This window comes from Miscanthus floridulus, chromosome 11 (genome assembly GCF_019320115.1).
Source record: "Miscanthus floridulus cultivar M001 chromosome 11, ASM1932011v1, whole genome shotgun sequence".
Taxonomy (NCBI): Eukaryota; Viridiplantae; Streptophyta; class Magnoliopsida; order Poales; family Poaceae; genus Miscanthus; species Miscanthus floridulus.
In genome coordinates, this window is record NC_089590.1 from 40,819,033 (window position 1) to 40,838,091 (window position 19,059).

The following is a 19,059-nucleotide window of genomic DNA, read 5'->3' on the forward strand; positions in this document are numbered from 1 at the left end:
TCACCTACATCATCAAGATTCTTATGTGCTCCTTGGGAGCTGTTAGATTCATCAAATTCCACATCATATATTTCTTCAACCAAGCCGGTGGCATGATTAAATACTCTATATGCTTTAGACTTTGATAAGTAACCAATAAGAAAACCAATATCACAACGTCTTTGGAACTTCCCTAGATGTTGTCGCTTCTTGTAGATATAGCATTTGCAACCAAACACCCTAAAGAAGGAGATGTCTGGCTTCTTCCCATTGAGCAACTCATAAGGTGTCTTGCCAAGGAACTTTTGAAGGAATAGGCGGTTGGATGCATAGCATGCGGTGTTGATAGCTTCCGCCCATAGAGCTTCGAGGGTGTTGTACTCATCTAGCATTGTTCTTGCAAGAGTGATCAATGTCCAATTCTTCCTCTCAACTACACCATTTTGTTGAGGGGTATATGTTGCGGAGACCTCATGCTTGATCCCAACTTCATCATAATATGCATCTATGTTTGTGTTATCAAATTCCTTCCCATTGTCACTTCTTATCTTCTTGAGCTTCACTTCAAACTCATTTTGTGCTCTCTTGGCAAACTTCTTGAAGCAAGATGCAACTTCAGATTTGTCATGAAGGAAGAATACCCATGTATATCCTGAATAGTCATCAACAATCACAAGACAATAAAGATTTCCTCCCAAACTCTTATATGTTGTTGGCCCAAATAAGTCCATGTGAAGGAGTTCTAGTACTCTTGTGGTTGACATGAAAGCTTTGGTTGGATGAGTATTTGCAACTTGCTTGCTGGTTTGACATTGAAGGGTCGAGATGGCGACTAGAGGGGGGGTGAATAGTCTTTTCTAAAACTTAATCGCGTCGGCTAACCGATATAAATGCGGAATTAAAACTATCGGTCTAGCCAAGACTATACCCCACTATATATGTTCACTAGCACCTTACAAAGATAACAATTATGCAACAAAGGTGCCGAGCTAGCTAGAGCTCTCCTAAACAATTCTAGGAGCAAGGTCACACAAACCTATGCCACTAGTACTTTAAGCAACAAGGGAGCTCCTACACATGCTAGTAAGCAAAAGCACAAAGCTAACTAAGCTCACTAGCAATGCTCAATAACAAGGCAACCAATGCCTAATTAGAGAGCGCAAATACTTAGTTACACAAACTAAGCAATGTGACTAACAAGGTTACTAAAACCAAATTAGCCACACAAGGGAGCTACTTCTATGCTACACAAGCAAGAAGATAATTAGCAAGCTACACAAGCTATCTAATTACAAGAGCAACTACACAAGCTTAATATGTATAAAAGTAATTGCAAGCTTGTGTAATGGGGATGCAAACCAACGGGAAGAACAAGGTTGACACGATGATTTTTTCTCCCGAGGTTCACGTGTTTGCCAACACGCTAGTCCCCGTTGTGTCGACCGCTCACTTGGTGGTTCGGCGGCTAATTAGCATCACCCGCTAAGCCCGCACGTCGGGCGCCGCAAGAACCCACCCCTTGAGTGAGGGTAGCTCAATGACACGCTTTACTAGAGTTGCTCTTCGCGGCTCCCGCGGGGCGAGCACAATGCCCCTCACAAGCACTTCTCCGGAGCGCCGCACAAGCTTCTTGCGCGCTTCGACGGAGACCACCACCAAGCCGTCTAGGAGGTGGCAACCTCCAAGAGTAACAAGCTCCACCGGCTTGCAACTCGATCACCTAGTGCCACTCGATGCAACCTCACGATGCAATCGCACTAGAATCGCTCACTCACACAATCGAATGATCACTATCAAGTATATGTGTGATGGAGGGCTCCCTAGCACTCACAAGCATGGACACTAAGTCCCTTGAGGTGCTCCACACCAGCCATGGCCGAGGGTCACTTCTATTTATAGCCCCAAGGGCTAAACTAGCCGTTACCCCTTCACTGGGCAACGGTCAGGCCGACCGGACGCTCTGGTCGTGTTGACCGGACGCTGGACCTCAGCGTCCAGTCGCCCACAGACGACCACGTGTCCCGGTTCCAACGGTCACTTGACCTGACCGGACGCAGCAGCACTCAACTGACCGGACGCTGAACCCCCAGCGTCCGGTCGTTTCCAGTAAGCTCCCGAGCATGACCGGACGCGTCCGGTCGAACGCGATCGGACGCAGCCAGCGTCCGGTCACTCTCTAGCTACTGCTACACTCCATGTCAGCGTGACCGGACGCAGCCTGCCAGCGTCCGGTGCATGCAGATCCAGTGTCCGGTCAGTTGACCGACGCTAGCATCTTCTCCATTCTCTTCACCCTTGCTCAAGTGTGCTAACCACAAGAATTTGCATCCGGCACAATAGAAAATAGACATTCTATTTTCCCGAAAGCGCCGAATCCCGCCTCGCAAGCTCGGCGGGAGGGAGAGAGGGACCCAAACCCATCTCACCCCTGCAAACACCACCTCCTTTGTAAATGTGCCAACACCACCAAGTGTACACCACCATGTGTATGTGTGTTAGCTTTTCACAATCATTTCCCAAAGGATGTTAGCCACTCAACTTGCCACGCCACTCGATCCTAGCGACAATGCAAAGTTAGATCACTCGAGTGGCACTAGATGACCGATATGCAAACAAGTTTGCCCCTCTTGATAGTACGGCCATCTATCCTAAACCCGGTCATAAACTTCTCTACACACCTATGACCGGTGAAATGAAATGCCCTAGGTTATACCTTTGCCTTGCGCATTCTATTCCATCTCCTTCAAAGTCGATGCAACACATGCACCAACACGATCAACAATGATATGATCCACTTCATATCATCACATGATCATATTGGTTCATCGATCTTGACTCTACTTGCTCTTCACCATTGCCATCGTCCATCGGTGCCAAGTCTTGCTCAAGCTTCACCGCCACGCGGTCCATCACTCCAAAGCCTTCGACTTGTCCTTCACGCTTGCAACCGGTCCATCAAGCCAAGTCTTGTCTTGATCTTCTCCGCCTTGATCACATGACTCAATGTCATGTCTCATGTGCATTTAAGCTCCTTCATCATCACATGTGTGAGCTTTGCAACATCTCCAAGCCATTTTCACCTTCATGGCATATGTTGCTCACACACATGTACCTGTGGACTAATCACCTGTGTATCTCACATAAACACAATTAGTCCACCTAGGTTGTCACTCAATTACCAAAACCAAACAAGGACCTTTCAGACATGCACTACAAAGCTTGTCCTTCTCAAACTTCACATCCTTCAACCCTCTCACCAAATCATTATTCATTAGCTTCTTGAGTGAGCTCATCCCAACATAAGCAAGTCTTCTATGCCATAGCCACCCAAGTGTTGTTTTGGTGAATAGGCAAGTCTTCAAATTTGCATCTTCGGAGATGAAGTCTACTAGATATAGGTTGTTGTATTTAAATCCTTTGAATATCACTTGATCATCATCCTTCTTAGATACAACAACTTCCTTCTCGGTAAACAAGCATTGGAAGCCAAGATCACACAATTGTCCAACGGATAGCAAGTTGAAGCTCAATGAAGCAACATATAGCACATTTGAGATAGAATAATCATTTGATATTGCCACTTTGCCCAATCCTTTAACCTTGCCCTTTGAGTTATCTCCAAATGTGATTCTTTCTTGTCCATCTACTTCTTCATCTAGTGAGGTGAACATACAAGGATCATCGGTCATATGTTGTGTGCAACCACTATCAATAACCCAATGACTTCCACCGGTCTTGTAGTTCACCTACACATAAGAGATCAAGCTTTAGGAACCCAAACTTGTTGAGGGCCCTTTACCTTCTCAACAAGTGACTTAGCAACCCAAATTTTCTTAGGTCTATTCTTGTTGGGGGGTCCTAAGAATATGACTTTCATCTTTCCACTAGAGTCCTTTCTAAGCATATAGTGAGCATTAAAGGCAAAAGGTCTAGCATGCTTGGGCAAGGGTTGTGGTGGTGGAGTTTGGCACTCATGAGCAAAGTGGCCTTCTTTTTCACACTCAAAACACTTCTTTGGCTTTGGCTTTTGTTGTTGTTGAGCTTGAGCCTTCTTCTCTTTGTTTGCCATGTACCCAATGCCACTTCTATCCATCTTCATGATGGTGTTCATTAGTAGCTCACTTTAAAGATACTTGCCTCTAGTGAACTTGCTCAATCCAATCTTGAGATGCTCTTTCTCCAACTTGAGCTTCTTGTTTTCTTCCTTAAGAGCATCATTGTTTTTCTCTTCCTTGAGCTTTTTGTTTTCTTCTTTGAGCTTCTCATTCTCAAGTATCAACCCATCATCATGATCAAGAGTTTCTAGCACAACGGACTTGGTGATTTTGAGTTCTTTAAGATCTTTCTTGAGTTTTTCATTGTCATTCTTGAGCTTGGCAAACTCATCATAATCATCGGCCTCAACCACTTGCTGGCCCTTGCTACTAGAACTTTGCTCAATGCTCTCAATAATCAAATCATCACATGATGTAGCTATATCAATCTTAACAACATTGTTAGTAGCATCATGTGGCTCATTGGATAAAAATTCTTGAGCAATGATAAGATTATCATGATTAATCTTAAGAGTGGTGTATTCTTCTTTTAGCTTGTTGTGGATAGTGATGAGCTCTTTGTGCACCCACTCAAGTTTATCATGTTTATCTTTAAGCTCTTTTTTAGAAGATTTGAGCTCCTTGAGTTTGGATGATATAGCATCATTTGCTTCTCTAAGCTCAATACTAGCCTTTTTAGCTATATCACATTTTGCTAAAAGTGCATCATTTTTAGCCTCTAGCTTTTCATTCTTAGCTCTAGTTTTTATAATGATCTTAGTGTATTGTTTTAGCAATCTAGCAAGATCATCATAGGAAGGTGATTCATATTCATCATCATCACTATCGCTATCATCATTACTAGCATGTTCATCACCACTACTATCATCATCATTTGATACCTTGCGTTCACTCTTGGCCATAAGGCATAGGTGTGTAGAGGATGATGACGGTGGTGGCGGTGAAGATGATGAGTCAATAACAATGGCAGCCACCTTCTCGTTGTCGCTATCATCATCGGATGAGTCACTAGATGAATCAATGTCTGTGAACCAATCACCGATGATGTATGCCTTTCTACTCTTCTTCTTTTTGTAGAAGTCCTTCTTGCCATCTCTCTTCTTGTATGGTTTATCTTTCTTCTTCTCATCTTTATCACTTGAGTCATCTTTCTTGCCCTTATTCTTGTTCTTGAACTTGTCTTTCTTGGGCTTTGTGCATTGGTGAGCTAGATGACCAAGTTCTCCATAATTGTAGCAATCCATCTTAGAGATTGGCTTCCTTCTAGAGATTGTGAAGAACTTCTTCTTGCCATCGAACTTGATGCCACTCTTGTTGAGCTTCTTTAGCATCTTAGCGGTTTTCTTCACCATGAGAGCAAGACTTGCATCATCAAATTCATCATCACTTGAGCTCTCATACTCAAGTCTTGCTTTACCCTTCTCTTGGCTAGCTTTGAATGCTAAGTCCTTATCGTTCTTCTTGGTAGAGGATGAGCCATCTTATGGCATGATGTGCAAATTCATCTCATGAGCATTGACCTTTCCCAAGATTTGTGTCGGTGTAGCGGTGGAAAAATTACCTTGATGGAGCACGGTCACAATATGCCCATATTTGTCAATGGGGAGGACACTCAATATCTTTCTTACAACACCGGATGGTTGCATTTGAGTAAGTCCAAGCCCATTGACTTCCTCTACAAGAACATTCAAACGTGAATATATTTCATTATCACATTCTTTAGGAAGCATTTCAAAAGAGTTGAGCTTTTTCATGACAAGATGATAGCGTTCCTCACGCTCACTCTTGGTTCCCTCATGGAGCGCACAAGCGTCCAACCATAGTGCATGGGTATCTTTGTGGTTCCTCACCTGATTGAACACATCTTTACAAATGCCTCTAAATATGGTGTTTCTAGCCTTTGCTTTCTATTTTTCATAATTCAACTCATCGCCTTGTAGGTTAGTAGCATCCTGAGGTCTTGGGAACCTTATAAGGCGGCTCTAAGTATTCCAACATCTAGAGCTTCTAAGTACGCCTCTATGTGAATTTTTCAATATGAAAAATCATCCCCCTCAAAGATAGGAGGAGGTCCATCCTCGTGAGACATCTTTCTCTAGGTGGTTAAGCCTAAATACGTGAGCATGAGGCTCCGATACCAATTGAAAAGATCAAGATGCCCAAGAGGGGGGTGAATTGGGTTAATTCTAAATTTCTTTACAATAATTAAACTCTATGGGTAGCCCAATTAACCTCTTGTGCCTAGAAAGTGTTTCTATTGATCTAACGCACAAAAGTTTAGCACCCTAAGTTCCAATCCAACTCTAGCATGGCAATTCTATGAATGTAAATGACAAGAATTGAATTGCTCAAAGTAAATGCTCAAAGTAAAGAGAGAAGGAGGAACGCGGCGATGTTTTGCCGAGGTATCGGAGAGTCGCCACTCCCCACTAGTTCTCGTTGGAGCACCTGCGCAAAGGTGTAGCTCCCCCTTGATCCGTGCAAGGATCAAGTGCTCTCTATGGGTTAATTCTTCGACACTCCATCGCGGTGAATCACCCACAACCACTCATAACTTGAGTTGGGTCATCCACAAGCTTCGCCTGATGATCACCAAGCTCTCCAATCATCACCAAGCCATCTAGGTGATGGTGATCACCAAGAGTAACAAGCACGAACTCTCACTTGACCATGACAAGCCTAATGAGAAGGGTGGATGCACACTTTGCTACTCTTGATCTTACTAATGAGGGCTCTCTTTGGGATTCTCAAATCTCAATCACCTCACTAGGACCTTGCTCTTCTTGGCACTCTCAAAGGTGTTTCTTAGTTGTTGAAATGAGCAAAAGTACCCCTACACACGAGTGAAGGAAGTATTTATAACATGGGCTGAAAAACAAACCGTTATGTGCCTCTGCGGGGTGACCAGACACTCCGATCATGTTGACCGGACGCGTCGGTCAGTTCACCCCGAACTCCAGTGTTTACAGTGTGATCGGACGTGTTCGGTCGAGATTTTCCCTCTCTGGAACCTTACTGGAGTCGACCGAACGCTGGCCCTCAGCGTTCGGTCAATTGACCTCTCAGCGTCCGGTCGCACCAGACGAAAATACCTTGGTCAAATGAACTGACCGGACCCTGAGCCAGCGTCTGGTCACACTAGAGCCAGCGTCCGGTTAGTATTTGACCCTCCATTCACTTCCAACTCTCGATCATATATGAATGAAGTTTGCTCCATTAGATCTAAGGGCTATTTTGGAGCTATCTAGTGCTAGATTTAGCAAGTGTGCACCACACCTAACTCACTAGACTCACCTAGGTCAAGCTATCCATCCATACCCCCTTAATAGTACGGCCAAAGAAAAAACAAAGTCCTAAACTACTCTAAGTGTCTCTTCAACTCCAAACGACACTTAGAACTAGTCCATCCTTAACCTTGTCGTCCATCCTTTGAAAACCGAAATGATTTCTATCGTAGGGGCATGACCACCATGATTGCCCAATCGATCTCCATTACCGTGACCTAACTTAATTGCCTCAGCAAAACATACGTTAGTCACAGTAATCACGTATTGTCATTAATCACCGAAACCCAACTAGAGTCTAGATGCTTTCATGAACTATAAAATAAACACTAGCAAACACATTAGTTCAATTTGGTTGTGTTGATCATCAAACACTAAAATCCAAAGTAAATGGGCCTAGGATCCATTTTCCTTACAACGGCGCCTAGGCACACGGGAGGCGTGCAGGACGGCAGGGGACCTCCCTATCGGGTGCGCATGGGGAGGCAGGGGATCGACAACGCACAGGGTGGCGGGATCATGGCCGGACGAGACGGAGGCGCTGCCGGTGGCCGAGTGAACGCCGGAGCCCGTGGGGAACTCCGACGGCCGAGGAAACGTCGGAGACCTAGAAGAAGACCTGAGCAAACGTTGGACTTGGTGCGGGGTAGCGTGGGGTCACCGGTGACCGGGCGAACGCCGGAGGCCGCAGGGAAGCCGGCGGCTGAGCGATGGAAGCCGCGGTGGAGGCCGCGTGAGTCAAGCATGGGGAGGAAAATGTCCGATCTAGAATTTGCACGGTGGAGTAGGGGCCAACAGGAATAGGAGGTGAAGGGGGAAAATTAGGAGGCCAACAAATCTGGGGGTCTAGTAAGGGGTCTGCCGGAGTTGGGTTTTTAGCCTCCACTACCCAAATTTAGAGTAGGGGGTCAGAGGAGACATTGCTGGAGATGCTCTGACACCCTGACGGCAGGGGCAGCATGTTATTGTTATCAACACATCATGTTACAATAGGAAATGTGCTGACCTATGTAAGGAAAGCCTTTGCCTTGAGACTTGTTGGAAATCTAGAATGCACACAGGCAGCCAGGTCACAAACTCACCCAACTCTACCCTCTTAATGAAAAACGTGCTCGTTAAGCGCGCTTGTGAAAAAAAAAACTCACACAACTCACAATCCTTTTAAAAAAACAAACCCGAAGATGTACATGTTTATTGCCCTAAAAAAGAGAATGTACAGTCTCTCGTCCAAGTCGATAGTTTCAAATAGTTACACTTCACGCTAGTGACTAGTAGGGCTGAAAACGGTATGGATATTTTCCGACCGTATTCAAGACCGAATCCGTTTAGAGAGATTTAGATGTGTCCGTATCTAAGTCCGGATATTTAACATCCGATACCTTATCCGTATCCAAATATTTAAATCACATATTTTTGATGTCGATATCCAGTCGTATCCTATCCGACATAATTGATATTATCCATATTCGAATTCGAATTCGAACAGAAATATAAAAACAAATGTAATATATACGATCCGTTTTCATCCCTACTGACTAGACATGGGAATACGCAGGTCTGGTTCACCAACTTATTTCCTTTCGACATTGTTCCTATTGTCGTGACATATGATACATGAGTACACGACTACAAGCAGTAATTACAAGGAAAAAAACTGTGCCTCTGTGTTCAATGTGCTACGTCGGTACTTCTGATCAATGTCTTTGAAGGAAAAACGATAGCAGCAATAGGTTTGTCTTCATAACCACCGCCTTCATCTATTATGAATCGGAGGCCGTCGATGTGGAGCTTCCCGTGGTGGCCACTTACAATGATAGTCTGCTTGCCAGTCAGATCCTGAAAAACAGATGTCCATGATATCAACATTTCTGTTCAAGCTTCAACGTAAATACAATGGCGCTCATGAAGGCTAATGAGGTCGCATAATGCGATAATGTGCACTACCCTACATTCAGGAGATGTCATAGGTACAATAGGTATCATGTGTATCTGCCGTGAACAGAAATCATGCAGCCCATGCGCATGCACTCATGCTTCCTTGTTTCAGGTTTCAACAAAACCAGAGAATCGCAGAACAAGTAAAAAAAGACAGCTTGCAGCCAGAGGTAGACCCAAACACCCGGGCCAGGTTCATCAAATTATATGACAGAAGCGGAGATTTTCAACAAAATATATGTGAGTGTTGTAATAAGAAGTACATTGGTGCATCAGATTTGGATACCACGATGTAGTGGAGCAATTAGCATCGATAACTCCTGTGTTTAATTTATCTAATAATGAAAATTCTGAACCTATACCATATCCATATTGAAGTTTCCAGATAACATTGCTAACAAGGAACTGATAATATTTCTGCATGGTGCCCCCGATTACATTCTACAAAGGAACAAATGGTAATTCAAAATGGCATGATGACCAGAGTAATGCAGACATGCCAATGAATATTGTGTTGAGAATACTAGAGAATATACAGGACATCCTATTGGCCTGTCCTGTTAAATATGAGCATATTTGAAACATTAGGACATTTGTACTTGATTTGCAGGCATGTTGTGCTAGTTTCATTCTGTATACAAATATACAAGGTTAGGGCAAAGACTGATTTAACAATGTGAGAAAGATAAAAGACAGAGATCAGAACCAGTGTCTTTAAAATTCTTACCATTAACCATTTCATACCTTATCAGTTACCAAACCTGTTATACTTTTAAAAGTAATTTGTTCACACAAGGGATGATGGGACTAAAATTAAAATATGCACAGATAAATTTTCTCAACTTCAAAAACTGGAAAAACAAAGCATCATGGAGTGGGTGGGATCAAAATCAAGACTTAAGAGAGCAGGTTCCACTCAGCTCAGCAGTATATAATATTTGCTCAGCTCAGTAAAAAGGTTAGGTTTACTGCCACCAGCTCTGCTAAAATGATGTCACATCAGCTCAACGACATGAACTAACACATCATGATGTGCAAATGATGTGTCAAGAGCACTGTGCATTTTAAAAGCATTTACAAATGCATTCTGAAGACCAAGATGGTCTGTTCCTGCAGAATCATTCTGCAGAGTATGTTGTCTCACCAAGCTGGTAAATATTAAAAACTCAGAATAAGGTTTCTTTTCTGGTAAACTAGAGAGAAATAAGATGCAGACTTTTTTTTCACCTTGGGTGTGTCCCAAACATCTTGCCTCCCACTAAGCATTTGAACCTTTGGCACCCTTGTGTCTCTAGTTCTCAAAACTCTAAGTTGCTCATTCAAATCTATGGTCCTCTCTAGGCCAGCATGGACCGCAATCATATTACAGATGATTTGTCCTTCATCCGTATCAATTGGCACATTTTCCTGTCATAAAACCATAATAACCTGAATACCATAGGAGCAACACCTCTTGCTTGAATACTTACAATTCACACTGTAGAAGTTAAGTCCTGCTCCCAGTTATCACTTAGTTATCTGTGCTTAATTATGTTTCTGCTATTAAGGCCTTGGGCAGCACAAGTGACTGTGCAAGTACCCAGGCAGTTAGCTGTTTAGTTAATGCTCTAAATGAGCCATCAATGTAATCAATGTGCTACTTATCTCCTATATATGAAAGAGCAGTCGCCTGGGTGTGTTATCCCTAGCTGAGTAAAAACACTCTGTACCTCCAACAATTGGTATCAGAGACCAGGTTAGACACCTCTCTCTCATCTTCTACTCGAGCCCCCTTCCCTGCTTTCTCATCCATGGCCTCGACATCTTCTGAGCGCCAAAGGAAGGCTGCCAAGGGCGTCAGCGATGCGGAGGACTCCTCTGGCCGGGCCGCGCGCTTGAAAGCTGCAGAGGAGGCAGCTGCGCAGGCGGTCCAGGCGGCGCGGCAGGTGGCGGCGGCTGCAGAGGAGGCGGCAAGGACCGCGCGGGTGCTGAGGGAGGAGATTGCAGCAGAGAAGGAAGAAGAGGAGCTGGAGTATGAAGAAGGAGAGGAGGAGGTCAAGAGCCCGCGCCGGAGGTCTCCATCTCCGCCAGTCCGCAGGCGTGGCCGCGGTGGCGGGCGTCGGGAGTCGCCTGTGTACGACAGGGTCGTATACAGGGACTCGGGCAGCGGCACGAACTGGCCGATGCTGTCCAAGACGAACTACCACGAATGGAGCCAAGAGATGAAACTGCGAATGCAGGCCCGCGATCTGTGGGACGCAGTTGAAGGAGAGCGGGTCTCGTTCCGCGACGACCGGCGGGCTATGGAGGCGATTGTCGCAGCGGTTCCCAAGGAGATGGGGATTCCGCTCATCGACAAGCGGACGGCGAAGGAGGCGTGGGACGCCATAGCTGCTGCGCGCATCGGCGTGGACAGGGTCCGCCGCGCGACGCTGCAACGCATCCGCCGCGACTGGGAGAACATCAGTGTCAAGCCAGGAGAGAGCGTCGAAGATTTTGCCTTCCGCCTCTCAACTCTGCATCGACAGCTTGTCCTTCATGGTGATCAGGACATCGATGAGAGGCGTGTGGTGGAGAAGTATCTGCGTACAGTACCGTCGAAGTATGCGCAGATTGTGGTTGCTATTGAGCAGTTTCTGGACTTTGACATGCTCACGCTTGAGGAAGCCACTGGGAGGCTCAAGGCTGTTGATGACCGTGAAGAGCAAGCGCCTACCGAGCCAATCACCGTCGGCGGCAAGCTCATGTATACTGAGGAGCAATGGCGCGCACGCTGGAAGAAGGAGAAGAAGGGCGGTGGGGATGATTCTGCTGGCTCTAGTTCAAAGAATCAGCGCGGCGGCGGCCAAGGCGGCGGTGGTGGCCGCGGTCGCGGCGGCTGGCGAGGAAAGGGCCGTGGCGGCGGCCGCGATGGTGGACGCTGTGACGATACCTGCCACAATTGTGGCCAGGAGGGCCACTGGGCAAGGGACTGCCCTCATCCACGCCGAGACAGAGATGGTGACCGTGATGGTGGCGGTGACCGCGGCGGCGGACGGGGCAGAGGCCGTCGTGGCGGCGGCCGCGGTGGCAATCAAGGCCAGCACGCTGGTGGCCGAGGGGGCGCAGGCGGCGGTGACGGCGGCCACAATGGCCGTGTGCAGTATGCAGAATGCGAGGATGATGGGGCTCTGTTTCTGGCGCATGGGCTCGTTGATCTTGATAAGTGCGCGCCGGCATACACCTATGCTGCTCAAGAGGTGAATCTGGAAGAACCAAAAGCCCGCGCCTTCCTTGGTGCCAATGGCGATGAAGAAAAGGCAGATGTGTGGTACCTTGATTCAGGAGCTACACACCATATGACTGGACGGCGTGAGCTCTTTTCTGACTTGAACACGGACATGCGAGGCACGGTCCGATTTGGAGATGCGTCCAAGGTTGACATCAAAGGCATCGGTTCGATTGCTTTCGAAGGAAGAACTGGTGAGCATAGGGTGCTGCAGGGTGTGTACTATATACCAGCCCTGAAGAATTCCATTATCAGTCTGGGTCAGCTTGACGAGACTGGCTCCAAGGTGGAGATATATCACGACGTGTTACGTATCTGGGAACACACTGGCCGTTTGATTGCCAAGGTGAAGAGAGGGGCTAACAGATTGTACACACTCCAACTTCATGCAGCCCAGCCAATTTGTCTTGCAGCATGCAGAGGAGATGTAGCGTGGCAGTGGCATGAGAGGATGGGGCATTTGAATTTTGATGCACTCCGCAGACTTGGGAAGGAGGAGATGGCGCGCGGTGTCCCGGTTATTGACCATGTGGAGCAGGTGTGTGACACCTGTGTCACCACCAAAATGAGAAGGCGCCCGTTCCCAGCTGCAACACAGTACCGTGCCAAACAGCCCCTTGAGCTGGTGCACGGCGATCTTTGCGGACCAGTGACACCTGCAACACCTGGAGGGAATCGATATTTCCTGCTGCTCGTCGATGACGCTAGCCGTTTCATGTGGGCAGCGCTCATACCAAGCAAGGATGCAGCAGCAGAAGCCATCAAGCGCATCAAACTGAGCGCAGAGGCGGAGAGTGGTCAGAAAATCAGGGTGCTTCGCACCGATAATGGAGGAGAATTCACAGTTGCTGATTTCGCTACCTACTGCGCAGAACAAGGCATTAAGAGGCACTTCAGTGCTCCCCACTCACCTCAGCAGAATGGGGTAGTTGAACGGCGCAATCAGTCAGTAGTGGCCATGGCAAGGGCACTGCTTAAGCAGAGGGGCCTGCCAGCTCGGTTTTGGGGGGAGGCTGTGATGACAGCAGTCCACATACTGAACCGATCACCGACACGTGCGTTGAAGGGGATCACCCCATATGAGGCCTGGCATGGACGTTCACCAACTCTGGGACACATGAAAGTGTTTGGGTGTGTGGCATACACAAGGAAGCTCAGTCAGCTGCGCAAACTTGATGACCGCGGCGAGGCCGGCGTGTTTATTGGTTATGCAGAAGGAGCTAAGGCATATAGGGTGTTTGAGCCTGTGAGCGGGCGTGTCAGGATCAGCCGTGATGTTGTATTTGATGAAGAACATGGCTGGGATTGGTCCTCGCCGGAATCTGGGCCATCAGCTGTGAACAGCAGTGAATTCACAGTTGAGTATGTCTGGTCAGAGGAGGTGAGCGAACCAGCGCCACCGTCGTCGCCTCTGCTCCCGGATTCACCAAGAACACCCGCACCAAACAGCCCAATTGGAGTTGAAGGAGCAGAGGGCTCCGCATCAACTCATCCTCAAGCTAATTCTGCTCCAGCGGCACTGGAAGTGTCACCACCGCCACCAAGTCCTCAGATTGAGCATGCCACGCCTCTGGAGGATGATGATGATCGACTGGATGCTTATCACGAGGATGAACCACTTCGCTACAGAACTGTCAGCAATATCATTGGCCAGCAGCCCACACCGCCACTTGCAACTCGCCTGTTCGCAGAGCTGCATCTAACGCACTCTGGCGAACCAACTTCGCATACTGAAGCCAAGAGAGATCCAGCGTGGTGCGTAGCAATGAAAGAAGAGCTGCGATCAGTAGAGAGAAACAAGACCTGGGAGCTTGTGAAGCCTCCTGCTGGTCACCATCCAATCACCCTGAAGTGGGTGTTCAAATTGAAGAAGGACGAACACGGTAATGTTATCAAACACAAAGCCAGACTTGTCGCTCGTGGCTTTGTCCAGCAAGAAGGCGTGGATTATGATGATGCTTTCGCCCCTGTCGCACGCATGGAATCCGTTCGAGTCTTGTTGGCTCTGGCGGCACAGGAGGGTTGGTCTGTTCATCAGATGGACGTCAAGTCCGCATTTCTGAATGGAGACCTCAACGAGGAGGTATATGTGCATCAGCCGCCTGGCTTTGTTGTTGCTGGACAAGAAGACAAGGTGTATCGCTTGCGCAAAGCTCTGTATGGCCTACGGCAAGCACCAAGAGCATGGAATGCAAAGCTTGATTCAACATTGAAGAAGAAAGGTTTCAGACAAAGCAACCATGAAGCTGCAATCTATAGGCGAGGTTCTGGAAACTCTCTGTTGCTTGTCGGTGTGTATGTGGATGATTTGATCATCACAGGGGCCAAAGAGCAGGATGTTGAAAGCTTCAAGGCTGAAATGAAAGCAACATTTGAGATGAGTGACCTCGGGCTCTTAAGCTTCTATCTGGGCATTGAAGTACAGCAGAGCACCGATGGCATCACCCTTAGACAGACTCACTATGCCAAAAGGATACTGGAATTGGGTGGTATGGTGGACTGCAACCCAGCAGCCACTCCTATGGAGGAAAGGCTAAGATTAAGCAAGAAGAGTACAGCCAAGGAAGTTGATCCAACACAGTACAGGCAGCTGGTTGGAAGCCTGCGATATTTGGTTCATACTCGACCTGACTTGGCATTTGCAGTCGGGTTTGTGAGTAGATTTCTGGAAAGGCCCACCATAGAGCATCAGCAGGCAGTGAAGCGTATCCTTCGGTATGTGGCAGGCAGTCTGGAGTATGGCCTGCACTTCACCAAGGCATCCAGTGAAGCCAGATTCATTGGCTACTGTGACTCAGACTTGGCTGGAGATATTGACTCAAGCAAGAGCACTACAGGTTGTCTATTCTTCCTAGGCAACAATCTGGTCAGTTGGCAGTCCATTAAACAAAGAGTGGTTGCCTTATCTAGCTGTGAAGCAGAGTATGTTGCCATGACTACTGCTGCAACACAAGCTCTGTGGCTGTCCAGGTTACTTGCTGAATTGTTGGGAAAGAAAGTGGAAGTAGTAGAGCTGCGAGTGGATAACAAATCAGCAATAGCACTTGCAAAGAACCCTGTCTTTCATGACAGAAGCAAGCATATAAGAATCAAACAACACTTCATCAGAGATTGTGTTGAAGAAGGCAGCATCAAGACTGAGTTCGTCGCCACAAATGATCAACTGGCAGACATTCTGACTAAGGCCTTAGGCAAGGCCAAGTTTGAAGACATGAGAAGCAAGATTGGGATCATGAAGATCAAGGATGGGGGGAAGCAGGTCTTAGGGGGAGAACTGTAGAAGTTAAGTCCTGCTCCCAGTTATCACTTAGTTATCTGTGCTTAATTATGTTTCTGCTATTAAGGCCTTGGGCAGCACAAGTGACTGTGCAAGTACCCAGGCAGTTAGCTGTTTAGTTAATGCTCTAAATGAGCCATCAATGTAATCAATGTGCTACTTATCTCCTATATATGAAAGAGCAGTCGCCTGGGTGTGTTATCCCTAGCTGAGTAAAAACACTCTGTACCTCCAACACACACAATAAAAATAGAGTAAAGTGCACCAACGGTCCCTAAACTTGTACCGCTGTATCATCCCGGTCCCTAAACTCACAAATCGACCGTTTAGGTCCTCAAACTTGTTCATCTGTGTCATCTCGGTCCTTAAACTTGTTCGGCTGTGTCATCCCGATCCCTAAACTTGCAAATCACCCATTTAGGTCCTCAAACTTGTTCAGTTGTGTCATCCCGGTCCCTAAACTTGGTTTTAAGTCTCATCTGGGTCAAAACAGGGTGATCTAAAAACTTTATATCAAAAAATAATTCATAACTTTTTCATATGAACTCGAATGAAGACAAACTTTATATCAAAATTGAAGCCCTCGACGCGATCTACGACTTTGTAGTTGAAAAGTTTTTGAATTAAAACTGTTTAGGGTCCCAAAATATTATTGTATGTTTATATATTTTGAAATTTGAAATTTAAAATTAAATTTTGGGACACTAAATGACTTCAAACAAAAAAACTTTTCAACTACAAAGTTGTAGATCATATTGAGAACTATAACTTTCATATAGATCATATCAATATCCAAGATTGTTTGATAATTTTAAATTTCAAATTTCAAAATCTATAAGCATACAATAATATTTTGGGACCCTAAACAGTTTTAATTCAAAAACTTTTCAACTACAAAGTCATAGATCGCGTCGAGGGCTTCAATTTTGATATAAAGTTTGTCTTCATTCGAGTTCATATGAAAAAGTTATGAATTATTTTTTGATATAAAGTTTTTAGATCACCCTGTTTAGACCCAGATGAGACTCAAGTTTAGGGACCGGGATGACACAACTAAACAAGTTTGAGGATCTAAACGGGTGATTTGCAAGTTTAGGGACCGGTATGACACAGCCGAACAAGTTTAGGGACCGAGATGACACAGATGAACAAGTTTGAGGACCTAAACGGTCGATTTGCGAGTTTAGGGACCGGGATGACACAGCGGTACAAGTTTAGGGACCGCTGGTGCACTTTACTCATAAAAATAATACTCACCTCTTCATGTATCCAAACCAAGTCATGCAGAAACCTCTTGTGCTCCTCTGGCACAGCCTTTGCAAGATCTGTTAAGAAATTAGAACCAACAGCAAATTAGAAATTGTTTGGACAATTTCTAGCAGGAGATTACGCATGATTTTTTCTCTCGAACGTGCAGGAGAGCTACGTGTCACTTCATTGATAGATAGAAAAAAAGGTCCGATTACAAGCCAATTCCATGGCTGGGGTTTTGTATGATTATATGTGTACAGAATCTAGTCAAGAGTACCAAATTCCTTGTTTTGTATCTTAAGTAAGATAAATAGGACTAGTACCTTGATTTATCAGTGAATAGCTTGCCACGTTTTACTGTGTTAAGTGTTAAACTTAAAACTCCATTGAAGCAGTCACTCTGATCTTGTATAGAAAATTTACGTTATCTCACTTTGTGCAACTGCTGTTGGATGGCAGATCGGCTTGCCACGAGAGACTCCTCATCCAGCAGCCGGCCCTCTTTGTGATCAGGAGGAAGAATCAATTCAGAACCTGTTGCTTTCCAGTGTCTTTGCTCAACAGGTTTGGTTTATAATTTTTCAGTGGTTGAGTCTCGCTGCCTTGCCATCACACCACAACCTTCCACCAGCAGATTCTCAAGTAGTCAAGTTGGTGGTGCAAGGCAACGAAGGAGGTCTCAAAAGAAGGTCAAGCAAGGGCTTATTACCTCATTATTCTTCTGGCATGGAAAATTTGGAACCATCGCAACGACTGTATGCTGCTGCAAACAGAGTCCATAGTCCATCCTTTGGTGTGTTGGTGCCTGCTGGACCAAAATGCCTCCAGGAGTTACTTGCCAGGGCATCCATACTCCATCCTTTGATGTGCTGCTGCCTGCTGGAGCAAAAGGCCTCCAGGAGTTATTTCCCAGCCCAGGACATTCCATATTTCCATTAGACCAGGTTTTTGATCGTCTGGTTGCTTGCTGCATCAAGCTTGCTGATGTTGTTATCCTTGTGAGAGTTGTATCTTGGGTGTGTGTCTTTGAGGGTTTCTCCAATCCCCATTGTTCTCTCTTCTTCTTCAATCAAATGTCCGATTAACAAAAACTGATTTATCATATTTTTCTTATTGGGAAATTGTGCATTCATTTAGTAAACATGCAAATCATAATTCATAGGTTCCTTGCCTGCTAGATTTCAGCATTTCTTAAGGTTCATGCAGACTCGTGAGAGATTGACTATATATATTTTTTTAAACTAGATTGATTATATATTAACACAACATACCCACATTTTGGAAGCACACCACAGCTCTAACAGACTAGAAAACCGTTCGACAGGATCCATGGCAAACTGCATTGGTTGATATACTGTACTACAGTACACAACCGCAACTATGCATGAAACCAAGCTGACGAGGAAATTTCATGACTGACCAGGGGAACCATGGGCGACGCCGTAGGATTCGAAGGTGGGCTGCGCGTCGTAGATGGAACCCTTGTACGGGAGCCCCTTCTTGGGGTTCCACCTCTCCTTGATGACCCCGCCCCAGCGCCTCCCCTGCACGTGCATGCCCTCGTATCCCGGCCCACGGAACCACCCCTCGTGCTCCTCATTGTGGATGTACTCGTCCCAGGTGGCCGAGAACGGGGAGCCGTCGGGCGGCGGCGGCAGCGCCCCGACGAACGCCGCGAAGGCGAGGTCGTGGTTGCCGCAGAGGAAGACGTGGCGCTGCGCAGGGTAGCGCGTCGGGAGCGCGAGGAGGAAGTCGAGGACCCTGCGGGTGTGCGGGCCGCGGTCGTTGTAGTCGCCGAGGAAGATGACCAGCGCGGTGGCGAAGGCGTCGGCGGGGAGTTCTGCCTCGAGGTTGGACCAGAGGCCCTCCAGCTTCGTGATGTAGCCGTGGACGTCGCCCACACAGATCACCGTGCGGGGTGGGGAGGAGGAAACAGACATCTCGGGCGGCGTTTCCGCTACCGGCTGTTCGCCGGAGGCTAGTGGAGCACCAGGGGAGCGAATTTATCCTGGAGAGGATGAAAAGAGGCGC

General features: G+C 46.6%; 1 protein-coding gene across 3 annotated transcripts; it reads right to left on the minus strand.

Annotated features, from left to right (window-relative positions):
• Positions 1-8,696: 8,696 nt before the first annotated feature.
• On the minus strand, positions 8,697-19,049 carry LOC136494888 (tyrosine-protein phosphatase RLPH2). Of its 3 annotated transcripts, none has more exons than XM_066491055.1 (4): positions 18,449-19,047; positions 17,035-17,102; positions 10,481-10,660; positions 8,697-9,154 (listed from the first exon to the last, which is right to left on the minus strand). In XM_066491055.1, exons 1-4 carry the CDS (start codon positions 18,966-18,968, stop codon positions 8,987-8,989), a joined length of 936 nt encoding a protein of 311 aa, XP_066347152.1. In that variant the 5' UTR covers positions 18,969-19,047; the 3' UTR covers positions 8,697-8,986. The 3 variants fall into 3 exon arrangements, 2 of the variants coding, with proteins under 2 accessions (XP_066347152.1, XP_066347153.1); XR_010768741.1 differs by having other exon boundaries at positions 9,015-9,154; positions 9,263-10,660; positions 18,449-19,048; XM_066491056.1 differs by lacking the exon at positions 10,481-10,660 and having other exon boundaries at positions 18,449-19,049.
• Positions 19,050-19,059: the final 10 nt, after the last annotated feature.